General features: G+C 34.9%; 1 protein-coding gene across 8 annotated transcripts in view; it reads left to right on the forward strand.

Moving 5' to 3' along the window:
- Positions 1-16,573, forward strand: part of KHDRBS2 (KH RNA binding domain containing, signal transduction associated 2) — a 389,665-nt gene that overhangs the window by 339,690 nt on the left and 33,402 nt on the right. For 5 of the 8 annotated variants that reach the window (XR_014692079.1, XR_014692080.1, XR_014692081.1 and 2 more), the window contains exon 9: positions 14,976-15,144. Coding sequence is in view for 2 of the 8 variants with exons in the window: in XM_084516223.1 (XP_084372349.1) it covers positions 14,976-15,073 (98 nt within the window). In the remaining 6 variants the exon portion in view is untranslated. Of the gene's footprint in view, positions 1-14,975; positions 16,084-16,419; positions 16,549-16,573 lie in introns of those variants that run through there. The other 3 variants (XM_084516223.1, XM_084516225.1, XR_014692078.1) reach the window with 2 other exon arrangements.

Here is a 16,573-nt window from a genome sequence, read left to right on the forward strand (position 1 = left end):
TTTTTTGGGGGGGGGGGTCAGGGTAGATAACAATAATAGTTTCTGCTGAACAAGTAAAAGCAAAAATGAATATATATAGTTATAAAATTTAGGGAGAAATATATGGAGAGATGACACTTCAGGAATTCCAATAAACAAATAGGTTGATTGAAGAGATGTTACTTTATGAAACATAAAGTCTAATAACTTATTATAAGACAAGTGTGCTCATTTCGTGGAGAAACTCAAGTAACTACCAACCTTGTGTGAAATATACCATTCATTATTTAATATATGACAAAAACACATGAAGCCATGCTGCAGTGTATACAGAAAAAGTACTTTGTGAATTCTGAAGAAGCACGTAGCAACTGTGCTGCAGGTAAAGGTAAGAAGGTTTTTCAGCTGTCAAGTCCAAGTTCCTTCCTTATTTCTGATAGTAACATTGATATTGTAGGTCATTGGTCCTAATAATCATTAAGCATATGGTGCTAAGGGTTTCCTACCTTTTAGTGTTTGCATTCACATAGCTTGTGCAGTTTACACTGATTACAGGCAAGATCTTTATTAATACTAATTGATAAAGCTTTGGTAATGTGAACTGGTTGTTCATTTATATAATCTGAACATATATATGTTTGGTATCTTATAGAAGGTATCACTGGCAAGGTACTGGAAAAAAAAATTGTTTCCAACTGGTAGAACATCTTAGTATTGAGCAGGCATCTCAGAGATAAGTTTTAGAACAAGAACTTTTGCTTTCTTCTTTTGATCTTTTGCATTTCTCTCTGAAAAGCTTTAGCTTCAACAGGAAAAGACATAGCATCTCAAATTAGTCTGCTTCAGGCCAAGAGGCTGAGCTGAGCTCTGTGTAGCTGTAAGTTCATATACTCTTTTTTTTCTGTTAAGTCTTTGATACTGGACAATAGCTGAAATGATATAGCATGTGAGTCCTTGTGCCTTCCCAGTGGTCCAGATCAATGAACTTGCCAGATGTGCCATGGATCTCTCCCAGAAGTTGCCATTGTGCCATGAAACTTCAGGCCCACCTTTACTGTGGGGAATAAAAACACATCTAGTCTCTCCCTGATAGATGAACATCTCTCTGAGAAGACCAGGAAACTCAGAAGTGCTTCTGAGTCTTCCCATACAGATCTCCATTTTTCCTCCACCAGAAGCAGGAGTCATTGAAAATTTCTACTGAATATGGACACAATATATGTCATATAAATTGCCTCTCATTAATGTTCTAGTTCACTCATTTCTATACTTACTATGGTATCAGAGAGCCTGTGTGCCTCAGTTCCTACACTGTAGGACCAAATAAACTGTCAAAAACATTTCCTTAATTTCCTACAACTTTTTATCAAATCTTTTACTGGAGAAATCACTTGGGCTATATCTCAAACAGTGTTCATTCCCTGAGAAGAGATTTATTATTTTCATAAGAGAGTGATTGTGAAAGTCTTCAAGAAAAGGAACACATTTTAAATTCACATCAGCTATGATGGCTGCTATGGGGACAATACTAAAGATACTGCCGTTTTATCAAATCACCATTTTAATTAAGTTGTAACTCTTTAGAAAGTTCCATATTTAAATCTGTCACATTCTTTTAACTGACTGTATATACTAAAACTTTTGTACTTCAGTTGATATACTACTACATTGCAAATATACATATATATGCATGTAGCAGCAGAAAAGAGTGCTCTTAATTTATAGCAACTTGTTGCTCTATTACTCCTTGTCGTGGTTTAACCCGGCTGGCAGCTAAACACCACGCAGCCGTTCGCTCACCCTCCCCCCTCCCTCTCTGGGACGGGGGAGAGAAATGGAAAGTGAAGCCCGTGAGTTGAGATAAAGACAGTTTAATAAGACAGGAAAATAATAATAATAATAATAATAATAATAATAATAATAATAATAATAATAATAATAATAATACAATGATGATAATAGTACTACTACTAATAATATGTACAAACAAGTGATGCACAATGCAATTGCTCACCACCCGCTGACCGATGCCCAGCTTAACCCCGAGCAGTCCGGCCCCCTCCCCCCAGCTAGCCACCCCTATATATTGTTTAGCATGACGTCAGATGGTATGGAATACCCCTTTGGCTAGTTCGGGTCACCTGTCCTGGGTCTGTCCCCTCCCAGCTCTTACTGCACCCCCAGCCTGCCTGTTGGCAGGACAGAGCGAAAGTCTGAGGTGTCCTTGGCTTGGTATAAGCACTGCTCTGCAACAATTAAAACATCGGGGTGTTATCAGCACTCTTCTCATCCTAAGCCAAAACACAGCATTCCACCAGCTACTAGGAAGAAAATTAATTCTGTTCTAACTGAAACCAGGACACTCCTTAATTATTAATCATTTTTACATGACAGAATAAGTAAATCATGCAAAACTTTCTCATCATATGTAGTATTTCACACAGTAATTTCACTGACTTTCACCATGGGAACTGTAGATTTGGAAAACCTAAGTGGAAAGTCCTTATTTCCTATCCTTCAAGTCCTTATTTTCATTCATTATTTCTTTTTGCAGATGTTCACTGCAAAAGTGGCTGAAGCCCTGTAAGAAATTGCCTTCTCCTATACTCATTACTGCTCCTCTTGTCAACATTACTTGTGCCACAGTAATCATCTCATCTGCTTCAGTGCAGTTGCATGGATGGTTTCTTGATGGTTTCTTTGATTCTCCACTGAGAAGAATTAGTTTAAGCCACGGCAGTTCACAATACACAATAAATTTGGAGTACCTATGTCGGCTAATTAGATAGCCCTCCTGAAGGGAAAGTAGCATCAAGCACGGAGTGTTTTTTTGAAAGAGTTACAGCTAAGTCCACAAAATAGACTATTAAACCAGGAGGTTTTCCTAGCATTTCAAGTTTTTGAGCCATATATATTGCATATGCAAACTCGACTTTATGTAGGTTTAGTAAAAATAAGTGCTTTTTAGTGTGGTATAAGAAAACTTGGTGGTTTTCAGACTGTTTCAAAAATAGTTTTTGTCCTCTGACAGAACTCCATATTTAAATAAAATTCAAATCACAAATTAATCATTTGTGATTTGAAAGATAGCCACTCTAGTTATTCTTCTTTCAAAATTGTAAATACAAAGATATCAAAGGAGAAAATTTTGAGCATGTTGTGGGCTTTGCATATTAGCAAAAACAGACCAAAATAGCAAAAAAAAACAATGCAAATTCCATTCTTAAAACATAAGGCAAAGCCCGTTCTTGTTTTTGTTTGTTTTTGTTTTGTTTTGTTTTTGTCTAAAATAATATATACTCGTCCAATTATGGTACAAGTAGCACTGTATTTTCTGAGTGGATTTATGGGGTGAAATGCTGGCTTTGTCAATGTTAGCAGAACTTTAGTCATTAGCCTGAGTAGAAAAAAGTTTCCAAGCATTGCTTAGCACTGTGCCTCCACCCATCTTTACCAGGAGGAATATGAGAAAGACAGGACAAATTGAATTATCCAAGGAAAATCATTCTAATTTTCAGTGTTCTCATTTTAAAGTTAATTGTCTGGTTTCTACTGGGTGTTCTTCTAAGTACATCTATAGCACTTTTCTCTTACCGCTCAGGCTATTAATTACATTTCAAAACACCCCAGGGAGGTAGGTATTCGTGTCTCCTTTTACTGGTGAGGCAGCCATACCACAAAAAAAAATAAAAAATAAAATGTAAAAATATAAAAATATAAAAATATAAAAATCCAAGGTCACTGAGCAAATAAGAAGAAGAGCTAGAAATCACAATTCCTAATTCCACTTACAATCTGTCTCTAGTGTTGTGTTCTCTTGCCAAATGCATGCAGTATAGTGACCTTGTAAAGACTGTGAGGAGAATATTTCCTCATAGGAAAGAAAGCTATTTTATTGTGAATTAAAATAAGTGTTTCTAATAACATTGAAAGCTAAATGGCAAATCACATTAAAGCATTATCTTAATTACTGTCATATACGTCTTAACTATCTTAAACAGAACAGCTCTTTTTATCTCTTCCTGGCCACCTGTCCCAAAATAATTGACCAGAGATTAATAAAATTGTCCCCCTAAAATGTGGGCAATATTCAGATGTTAAATAAGTTACTATGAAAAAGAAGGGATCAGGTCTTTATAATTACAGGATATAAGTAACGAATATAAATGTAAATGTTATTGGGAAATAACATTCATATGCAAATCAGATACTGTTAATATATTATTTTTAATTGTAAATCATCTGTCTTTCAATTACTTGTATTGTTGCCCTCTTTGTACTTGTGAAAGAGTTGTATTCAGTGAGCAAAATTCCATGACAAGGTTAAGAAATGCTGACTGAAGAGAAGAAAAGTTCTCTGAACATGTATTTTACTGGAGTTTTGTACTAGAAGACATTTAAGCATGTGATGATAGCATTGTTCAGAGCAAAATTTTGTGTTAGATAGACCACTGTGAATTTTAGTGTACTTTTAATACTATGTAGGTAAAATAGTAAGACAGAAACAGCTTCACGTGTTTTCCTCTCTGTTATAAATTAAATCATTTAGTGATACCAGATTCAAAAGAATTTCACAGGTTAAAATTACTAGGACCTTTTTTTAACTTTGACTGCCCAGTAAGAAAAAAAAAAATATTTCGTGGTTTAACAGTTTGAGCTACTGAATCTACTAGCAATTGGTTGTACAATAATCTGTCAAGGGAGTTTCAGCTAATGTATTGATGTCTGTAACAGATACTGAAAATATATAGAGAATTCAATGTACACAGCAACTAAGAGTCAATCTGAATTGTAAAAAGCAATACTAAAATACTAATGCACAATTTCAATCAATCATAAACCAGGGATGCCAATTGCCTGTGATAGTAACAGTTAATTTATGTTTCCTAGTGGTGAGCATGCAACAAATTGAAAGGTGTCCAGTGTAATTTAAGGAACTGTGCTGTGCCCATGGTTCACATTTCGTATCAAAGTAGTGTGGTGGTTTTACCGTGCTGGGCAGCTAAACCCCACAACCGCTCTCTCACTCCCCCTCCTTTAGATAAGGAGGGGGAGAAGTAAAGCAAAGAACAACTCACGGGTTGAGATAAGGATAATTTAATTAAAGGGAAATAATTATAATAATTAAATAAAGACTACCATGAACTAAACAATTTAACTAAGGGGAAATAAAAGGGAAAGGGGAAAAAGGGAGGAAAACAAACAAACAAAATAAATGAAAGCTATATGGAAGTGCAGAGGAAAGAAATTACTCTCTACTTCCCACAAATGAGCGATGATTGACCACGTCCTTGAAGCAAGGCCTCAACGCACGCAGCCGGTGTTCGAGAGGAGGACCAACGTCTTCTCAACGAGAGCCCACCCCTCCCCTCTTCTTCCTGTTTCCACCTTTTATTGCTGAGTGTGACACCACATGGTATGGAATATCCCTTTGATTGGTTTAGGTCAGCTGCCCTAGTGATGTTTCTCTCCTCACTTTTTTGCCCACCCCCTAGGAGGGTTAGAGAAAGGCCCAATGCTGTGCCACTGCTGCTCAGCAGTAGACACAACACTGGTGTGATAACACTGCTGTTCCAGCTATAAGTACAGAGTACGGCACTGAATGGGCTGCTGCTGGGAAAGTTAACATTCCGGCCAGACCCAGTACAAGTAGTCACCAAAAAATTCATTGATTAAGACGGCATCATACCCAAAGCAATCCTCATGCCCAAGCACACACAGATTCCTTAACTATAAACTCTGTTTCCAACACATCAGCCATAATATATACTTTCAGTTTCTGAAAAGGAAACATTTCTTCTTCACTAATCTGAGAGATTACTGAGTTGGTAATAACAAATTCATGGAAGAAACTGGACCCTCACCTCTGAGTAATTAAGCTGCCTGCATAGATTTCTCTTCAACTATTAATAAAATGAAATGTCTATTTTCCCGCATGCTACCTAAGTCTGCTCCTCTGTCCCTAGTTTCAATTTGTATGTCCTTAGTGCATTGTTCTTTGATCTTTTACATGCTTCCTCTTAAACTGCCATTTTAACTATCTCTTTTTATACTTTCAATCCCAACTCCTGTGATTGCAGGCAAAAAATGCTTTTGTACTCCTTTGCTCATCACCTTTCTATTTTATACGTTCTCTGTATTTTCTGGGGGGGGGTTATCTTTCAGTCATTGACATCTGATAGTGTCAGTGACAGACAGAAGTAGCAAAGGACAGAAGATGAGAGGAGCCCTCCAGAGCAGAAGGATGAAGGCAGGCTGGACATGACTAAGGGCATGGGGAGGCCAGACTTCACAAGGTTATGAGAAGGAGGATAAAGAATTAGTATTAAAACATGATGACCTCTCTGCACATCCCTTCAGCTGATTCACAGTCTCAGTAGTGATTTTCCCGATTACCTTTCTTGCTCTCAGACTACAGCTCTTACCTGCTCTTCATCTGAACTCTGCATCAGTTTCCACTACATTGACATGTTGCTTTGTTAAGAACAGATATGTCCAGGTGCTCTTTCCTTTCCATTTTGGCACAGTGTCTCAGAGAAAGACCAAGTTTCACTTTTCTCACCAGCAAGTTTCACACTTAACAACATACTTTGAGCCTTTTTTTTTTTTTCTGACTGTGTGTCTGTCTGATTGTGGTTTTATGTTCTCAAGGATCTGCTCCCATAATTTATTCCATTTTTATATGCCATATGCAAGTTTAAAGACTTTGTGTGTTTTGTTGTTGTTCGTGTTTTGTTTTGTTTTGTTTTGTTTTGTTTTTCTGGAGTGCAAATATTTAGTTAATTTCTCTGCTGATTAATAGAGATCAGAATGTCAAATTACCCTCTCCTCTCATCTCCTGACCAGTACTGTATCCCAGAGGAGATAATCTGTGACACCTCTGGAATGAACATCCTAGAACTGAAGGCTGGGGCTCGAATTACCTCTGGATGCATTCTGTTGCATAGTAACTTGTTCCTCTCAAAGCAGCAGCTATGAGCTTTCATACAAAAGAAGGTGTAAGAAAAATAAGCAAGGGATGTAGCCAGATAAATATATGAAATCATGGGTGAAAAAAGTCACAGTCTATATTCCACTGTACAGCTAATTATTTTGTAAGTCTTTTTGCCTACATCCTCTTAACACATGTAGTAATAATATTGACTAAATAACACATTCTTAATTGTACGTGCTTTTTTTTTTATATATATATATATGTATATATATATAAGGAAAGCACAAAGGAAGATCTTATCTTGCAATATATAGTCATCTGAACAATACCAAAAACAGTCTTTCTAACCCATTTCTGGGATCAGTGGTTCTGCCAGTGAGTGGGAATTTGGAAGCTGTTATTCAGAGGAAACTGTAATTTCAAGGAGTTAGCAAGACTGCTGCTACCCTCAGTTGCCTTCTCTCTTCTACGTCAATGATGTAACCTCATGTTTCAGTTAGTACTAGAACCAAATACACTCCAAAAGTGAATGGGATACATGAATTCACCATTTGGCAGGACAATGCTCCTGTTACACAGACTCTTGGGGGGTCTTTGGGAATACAATCCCTTTCAAAAGCTCAAGAGCCACACTGTCCCTCTCATAAGGTTTGTGGCAGTATGTAAAAACTAGCATGACATCCACAGCTGTTAAGGATCTTTTAGAAGGGGAATCTTGCTTTCTATTTATTTCTAGAAGTATCAGAGTAATCGAAGTAGAGCAGTGGAGATATGTTGCAGAAATATTTGCAGCCATTTCTACAGTCTGCATTTTTTCCTGGTGTAATCCTGGTGTAATTTTAATGATTGTTAAAGAAATCCACTACTTTCATCTATCTTTTTTCACTGAAATCTCTAAAAATATGATATACCATCAGTTCATTTTCCTCTAAATAGTCCAAAACTAGTTTGAAATTATTTTCTATTGAAAAAAAATAAGCAACAAAGACAATTTCATTTTTACAGATACCAAAAAAGTGTTATCCTTCCTCTTCTGTGCAGGTCAAAATGTGTCATCTCAACCTGGCCCACAAAACTGATCAAGTAGTAAAATGAAATGCTCTTGCTAAATTTTCATTAGAAATAGTGAATGGTAATGAATGAATTGGTAATAGACATGCAGGGTAGTCAGCAAGCAATTTTGAAATGGTTCAGTAGTCCTAGAGGTTTCAGAACTACTCAACTGTTTAAAAAAATAATAATACATGGAAATCCTAAACTAATCTAAACATTAATATGAACAAACAAGTGCTGTAGAAACAAGGACATAGTCCCATATAATATATTAAAATTTAAAAATATATATATAAAAAAGGGGGGTGGAGAGAAGAGAAGAGAAGAGAAGAGAAGAGAAGAGAAGAGAAGAGAAGAGAAGAGAAGAGAAGAGAAGAGAAGAGAAGAGAAGAGAAGAGAAGAGAAGAGAAGAGAAGAGAAGAGAAGAGAAGAGAAGAGAAGAGAAGAGAAGAGAAGAGAAGAGAAGAGAAGAGAAGAGAAGAGAAGAGAAGAGAAGAGAAGAGAAGAGAAGAGAAGAGAAGAAGAGAAACAGGATGAGAAATTTAAGTGGCAGTTTTAAATGGAAGGACAGATATTCAACTGATAAGCCAGTATGGCTACAACCTCTTTAAATGCTATCCTACAATAGATATAGACACAGTGTTTCAGCCTTCTGTGCTTGTCCTTTCATGTCACCTGCACGATCTGCTGCATATTGCACACAGAATGGACCAGAGGATTTTGATTTTGCCAATGACTTACACAAAAATGCACTACATGCTCCCTTCTTGACTCATTGGTATCTTAACTTCTGGCTGAATGACAGATACCCATGAAAGGCATTCAACTAAAGTCATTGGCTATGCCATTTACAATGAAACTGTAATCCTTGTACCAATGCTCTGCCATTATATGTGTGTTCAACAGACATAAGACTTCTAGCTGCAATGTTTTTTGCTGATACAAGGCTGAAATACTTTTCCTTCTTAAAAGGCACCTGAAAGAGGTAGAAAGAAATTCTACCAAGAAAGGAATTTTGTCATTCAGTCTGGATCTGCCACACACTAAGTGCTCGCATATGTTATATGTGAAAATGCAGTCAGCGTTTAATATGGCACGGAAGTGCCAGTCAGAAGAAACTGTGGCCTAAGATGTGAGCAGAGTCAGGAAAAAAAAACATAAATGAACCAAAGCCCACTGCTCATTTTCAATCATTATGAAACTCTGCCTGGGAACCACAATGGCAGAAGGGTCTTTCTGATTGCATGTGTAGGAAGATAACGAGCTACCCAGATATCTGTGTCTACTGAGGTACATGGTTATATAGTTTCAATCCTTTAAGACTATACCTTAAAGTAGAGCATTCCATTTCATTCTCAGGAAGCCCCGTCTTTCAGGATACTGAAAGAGAGAAGGTTACCTTGTTATCCTCAAATTGAGATATGAAAGAGCAATTTTGCACATCAGGAACCTTTGATTACTAGCATTCAGATATGTTATTTTTCATTATAAGTCTTTGCAGGAAAAAGAACAGGAAAAAAAAAAAAAAAAAAAAAAAAAAAAAAAAGGTTGCCATAATAATAATCCAGTGTTAATTTCTGGTGTGGTTGTATCTTGTTATTCACTGGGTTTGTGGGGTTCAGAGACTTAATAGTGTTGTTCCATATCAACTTTCTTTCATATCAACATGATAAATATATAATCCTTTACTGCTACCTCAGTGGTAGCAAACAGTGTTTTCCCAATTGAAGATTCTAATCCCAAACCTCCTGTCCATGTTTTGGCTGTAAATTCACCTGTTAATGCAGTGGAGCCTATCACACAAGATCTTCAGAAACAATATCTGTCAACATTTTTATATCTTGATTATGTATTTACCAAATAGATGTAAAAGGATGGTGACCACCATCCTTCCTTGTTGGAATCCTTCCTTGGAAAACAAACAAATATGTCCACCATGTTGCTGGAATAAAGAACACAAAGGATTTGTAGTACAAATTAGGGAAATTAAGGAAAATTAAGGAAAAACAGCTTCCTCCAATGGTTATATACAGCCATTTTTTAATATATAGAGCTGGCAGAAAGATTGCGTTCTCACATGCGGTTTCAGAAACACATTTATATGGTTTATATGAAGGTATTTTAATCAGGAAGTAAGGTAGGGGAGTTTAAGGGAACAATAAATTGTTTTGTCTTTGTGTTGTACAGTTAGTGAGTATTTTCACTACTTTAGTCATTTTCATTTATATAAATAAAGCTTCTCCATTTTTATCTAAACCTTACTTCTCCCCAGGGCCTCTCAGCAAATGCAATGACACTTCAGCAAAGGGTAATTGAAGCCACAGCACATTTACAGCAAAATGCCATTTTTAAAGGGTGTAATGAAACATACTGCAGAGGCAGGATTTTTAAATTCACGATATGGAAAGTGATTCCCTGTAGGAATGAGAGACCTGAGGATTTAAGACTATATCATATTGGCTGAAGCTTCTTCAGCCCTCTAGGCAAAAGCTTTCCACAGTAAACTTTTCATGTAACAGTTAAAAAATGAAAAATAAAAAATAAAAAATAAAAAAAATGAAAAATAAAAAATAAAAAATAAAAAAAATTATATTCAGTAACAGAATATTCTGAGAAGCTCAGAGAAACAGCAAGTAAATGGAATGCACCATAAGAAAAAAAAAAATAAATAAAATAAAATAAAATAAAATAAAATAAAATAAAATTATAAAATAAATTGCAACAGATGCCCTTTTCTTCCCTATCAAGAGCAGCTACTCCCAAATCTTCTCCAAACGTGTCCACTCCCTGTACATTCTATCCTGAGCTTCACTTAGCTCTGCAGCTATTATGTCCCCTCTCCACCATGCATGTTTCCCTCTCAGACTCCAGACAATGAGATAATTAAATGTAGTTTCAGAGAGGGCATCTTGCATAGAATAAGTTGTTTCCAGAAACATAACAGTCTTTTTATGTTTCATACTCTCATTTTTCTGTTTTCATAGGGCATTATCTTATACATTTTATTTTATTAGTTTTATAAAAGCTATCTTTGATACCTGTTTTAACCATTCATTCTAGGGTAAGCTAATTATTTTCTTACTGGCCACTGAAGTCAGCAGTGACTGATTCGGAAATACAAGATAACAGCAACAGAAATGTGCCCATTAAAAAACAACAGGCTCATTAATTAAAATGGTTCATTTCAGACAAACTTTTTTTCTTTTACTTCTGCTCAGTCCTGGAGTCTTTGGCATATAGGTCTTTTTTTTTTTTTTTTTTTTTTTTCAGATCTCTAGCAATATTACATACTCCAATTATGTAAGAAAATAGATATTCTGGTTTTCCAAGGGGGATACTGTTGTTTTTCCTACTAAATGAAAATGAATAAATTATGAATTTCATGTATTATTCATGGAAAATATTTAAAGTGTTAAAATTCATTAAATGATATAATAAAATTTAAAAAATAGGTAGCGGTAACTTTTAAATTTCCAAGGTAAATAGCAAGGAGGAATTAATTCTTCGTTAACATCAGCAATATTTTTATTCCTCTTTAAAACAAAGTTTGGAAAATAAGGAGGTCATTAGATTCGTCTACACTGGAAGAATACATTACTAATGATTTACCATCTTAAACCAAAATTGGAAAGAAATCTGTATCACAAAATGTTATACTCTCTTTGACAAGTGAGATATGACTGAAGGGACAAATTTACCCCTTGCCTTTGTAAAATATAAGTGATTTCAGTGACAGAGTGTCAGAGTATGAAGACAGTGGGCCAATTTAGTAGGCCAGTTATATACCAAAAGGAGCAGGAGCATCAAAAGATAAAAGGAAGGAAATAAATGTCCTCTCCAACCTTCATTTGAGCCCATTCATGGTTCAGTATGATGCAAACATGGTAATATTGCATGTGCCTGCACTGCCAGATGTGGTCTATGACCATGCTCATTGTTCACATCAGAAATTGTACTCTAACATATATAAAAGAAAATCCAAAAAAAATGAAGATGCTTACTTTTTTCTTTTTTTTTTTTCTGTGTTTGTAGTATGCAATGATAGTACTGTTGTGTATTTGGAATTTTATATTATTATTATCAATAGACATATTAATCGAGGTACAAAAGACCTCTATGTTTGTCACACTGGAGAATCCTGTCATTATATGCTCATCATAACTAATCAACATGAATAAGCTACTTAATGACAGACTAGTGAAGAATGAACTTTGGTAAGTTATCTATACTAACATAGCAAACAATCAAAATTTTGTGTTTTTACTGAACCTTTGTTCTGTTCAAGAACATATATTTACAAAATATTTGCTTGAGAGAAAAATAATACCTATTGCTATAAAAGCTTGGTTTAATAAAATAAAATCTTTGACATTTCTTAATGGAGATTAAAAAAAATAGAATAAGTTCCTTATTATATTTAATCTGAGAACATCATTTCATTAATCAAGTAGCAGGCTAAATTTAAGGAAATGTAGTTAGCTTTATTTGAAATGTAAGACTAATATAATTTTGATGTTTAATATTATGATGTACTAACTAATGTATTTTATTTTGTATAGAAAGTTCTATTTTCTTGTTTAACTCATTCTTAGGTCATTCTATTAAATATATATATATATATATATGAATATTTTGAGTGAATTAGAAACACTACAGTCAAAAATATAAGAATCATTGTTTCTGAGCTGACATCTGAAAGACCAGTGCCTCTTGGAGAGGCAAGGCGAAAGGCAAGAGAGGAGAGGAGAGGAGAGGAGAGGAGAGGAGAGGAGAGGAGAGGAGAGGAGAGGAGAGGAGAGGAGAGGAGAGGAGAGGAGAGGAGAGGAGAGGAGAGGAGAGGAGAGGAGAGGAGAGGAGAGGAGAGGAGAGGAGAGGAGAGGAGAGGAGAGGAGAGGAGAGGAGAGGAGAGGAGAGGAGAGGAGAGGAGAGGAGAGGAGAGGAGAGGAGAGGAGAAAGGAAAAATACAATTTAATACAATTGGGTTGGATTTTTTCTACAGGTGCCTCAGGGATCAGATCAAACTTAAGAATATCCTGGCTTTGTTTAATAGCAAATAAATGAGAAAGTTGCAAGTAACATCAATAATGTATTAAAGATATGTACTTCTTAGCTATAAGCAAGGAATGTTTTTGCAATGATTTACCAGATCTAATATGCCCCACATTGATTCACAGCTTATCTCCTGCTACCTGGAAGTTCAGCAACACTCACATTTATTTCATATAGATGAATTTTGTCAACACACTAAGAGTACTCATTTCAACACTTCTTGGGGTGACTGAGTGAGGTAACAAAAGTCTGAAACAAGACCTGAAACAGGAAAAAATATTCTGAAATGTTCTTTTGTTCCATTATATGGATTATGACATAAAAGTTGTGTATCTCTTAAAAATGGATACAATTAGATTTTTAAATTTATAGGGCAAGGACCTTGAATGTTTCAAACCTTCATCAGTACCTCAGGACTGAGTAGTTCAGTTTATTATTCTGTTAACTACTTATAAATTAAATAAAATATCCCCACTTTTGAACTAGTGAAAAGAGTCTATTTTACTATATCTACCAATTGGTAGCAATAGGAAATATACTGTTTTATGGTCAAATTGAAAGTTTCTGTCTCTTTTCCACTGGCTTCAAGACACCTTCCAATCTTCTTTTCAGTCTCTGCTTTTCATTCATCTTAAAAACTTATTTTTGCACTAGCACCAGAAAGCTTGTCTTCTGCTTTCATATTTTACAAACGACTATCTTCTATACAAATCTGTAATACAAACATACAGATTAGTAACAAAATGACGATATATTGACAATAATTAATATTTGCCAGACTGATTTCTAGATAGTTTCTATGTTTCATCACAAAAATGTACACAGGTTATCACATAACTTTGCAGGGATATGTAGAAGTTTTGAAGCTGCCTGGTGATCATGTTATATTCTTCAGATACATTCTACGACTACTGTAAGAGGGAAAATGTTACACTGTGTGACATAGGAGAGAAGATATACTGTTATTTCTGTGATGTCCATTTTGTGTGTACAATCAGTTGTCAGTGGAAGATGAAACCAGAAATTGTTCAATGATCCACTAGCTGATTAGGGAAAACAGTTGAAGTTGGGGTTCAACCGCTAGACTACAGCTGTACATAGGTTCCTGTTTGCTTCATTGGAAGGCTCAACTTCCAGAAACTGTGTCTGTGAAAAAATATTTATAGAAACTTTTACATATTGAAAAAGTTTTAAGGATTTTATTTTATTCTTTCTGGGCATATATATCATTATATATATATATATATATATATATATATATATATATAATTAGTGCCAATTAAGAAAAAGAAAAAGTATTCTAAAGATAATACAAAATAAAAACTATTTGGCAAAGCAAAAGCTTAATGGAGTAGATTCCTTCCTACATATTTTTCTTCCATTATTTTTGTTTCTTCTTTCTTTCTGTCTCAAATGGAAGTAAAAAATAAAATATATTTCAATTACCTTTTTATGATTCAAGTTTTCACCTTATTAACATATCAGCTGCATAAAATGTTATTCATATTGAAGTTTTATCTTAAATGCTGGAAGCTCAAAATACAAAATGAATTCTGAGCTGGCAGACTAGTGCAGTGATTTTTCCAAAGCTGACTGTACTGCCTCCACACTAGATATCCATTCTCTGCTGAAAGTGAAAGAGTTTTTTCATCCTGACGTAGACGAGATGTCTATGTTGAGAAGCAGAAGGTTAGTTTGTAGGGATTGTTTTGTTTGTTTTATTGATGGTTTTTGTTGCTGGTGGTGGTGGTAGTATTTTTTTGTTGTTGTTTTGTTTTGATTTTGTTTGTTTTGTTTTTGTGGAAAGATAAAGAAGTAAATGACAACACCATCTCTGTTTTATTTTTGTAAAGCTTTTAGCCAAAACTCTCAAGAATTTTGACAACCATTAGTGGTGACATCACTTTGTTCTTTCCAGTTTAGATATTCACAAAACATATCTTTTCTCTTCTGTTTTTAGCACAAGAAGAATGGGCCACCACCCGTTCCAGCCTAAAGGCACCACCTCCAAGGTCAGCCCGAGGGGGTTACAGGGAACACCCCTATGGTAGATATTGAAGGTCCTCCTCATCTGTGACCTCATCTCAAAGACAATTAATGTGGTCTCCACATAAACAGCACCAAGACAAGTAATAGTCCATTTCTTTTCTATCCTAGGGATTACTCTCATTATTATCCTATGTACTACTTGTATTTCTTACAACATTGGAGTGACATTGGCATTAGTATTATTTTATAACACGGACTTTAAAAACAAACAAACAAACAAAAAAACAGAAACAAACAAAAAAATCTTTGGCAAGCATTGTCTAGAAACCATTCAAAGATGATGTTCTGTTGGTTGTATTCATTGCTGTGTGTAACTTAAAAAGCATGACACTGTTACAGATCTTAAGTCTCTCTACATACTAGCTAAGGCTGAGTTTTTGTTTAGGGTTGCTGAAAGACTGTAATATGATTTTTTTTTCCTTTTTTCATTTGAACAAGACAATAATCAAGTTGTAGATAAGATGTTTTAACCTGTCTTTTTTAATATATGTTAGTTTAGATTAAGATGTTCGATATTAAGTTTGTAAATTTAATTTTAAATGCTGTTTTAATGGGGTTGAAAACAAGCAGCTACTGTATGTATGTAGCTAACTGAATTTGTTCAGTGTTTTAACCTGTATTTGTTAAAAAAAAAAATCACATAAAGTTCCATGTGTAAGCTTCTCTAAATAGGAAACCATAATTTTGTCAAATATGTTTGCCATAATTTGTCAATAAAGCTGAAACCTTTTGTAACAAACTAAATTTGGAATTACTTGTTTTCTAGCTTAAAATGCCTGCTTTATTTCTTTCTCAAGAGATGCCTAAAAATGTTTTTTATATAAAAATTACAAAAATGAACCCAAGCCTGTTTTAAGCTTTTTGTGTAAGACTTTAAAAGTTGTATTAATAACTTCTGGTTGTTAAATAATTTAAAAGTTAACAAACTAAACTGTTACATGAATCATGGTTAGTATCCACTAATGTATAACATGTTAATGGAAAAAAATGCTTTAGAACAATAAATGGATTTTAAACTATCCTCTAAGCTTGATCTTGCTAAACACAAACTCTGATTGACTTGTTTGTATTAGCATGTCTCTCGTGAGAATGTAATGGAGTTTAAAGAGGTAAGATTACCACTTACCACTGTTAGATTGTCTAAATGCTAGTTCTTCAACCTTTGAGTTTCCCCGCACATTAAATATCCCATTCAACATGTAAGCATTGCATAGATTCACTTATTTGTTTTCACTCAGAAGAGTGCGTTGACTGCATTTTTGTAGTATATATCAATTTGTCTTGATAAACAAATCATCAGTGTCACTGCCCAGTTGTTGGTACTCAACCTCAAAAACTTTATTTGTAATTTTCAGTGCTAAATATCACCGCCCTTGAAGGCAGTTTAGAGGGCTGATATTTCTTTTGAGACTATCAGACTTGATGGCTGATGATTATTAAGGAAATATGTCGCAGGACTCAAAGGATGACTAAACGTTAAACAGGTAACACTAATAGTAACTCTGTAAT

Source organism: Aythya ferina, assembly GCF_964211825.1.
Source record: "Aythya ferina genome assembly, chromosome: 3".
Classification (NCBI taxonomy): domain Eukaryota; kingdom Metazoa; phylum Chordata; class Aves; order Anseriformes; family Anatidae; genus Aythya; species Aythya ferina.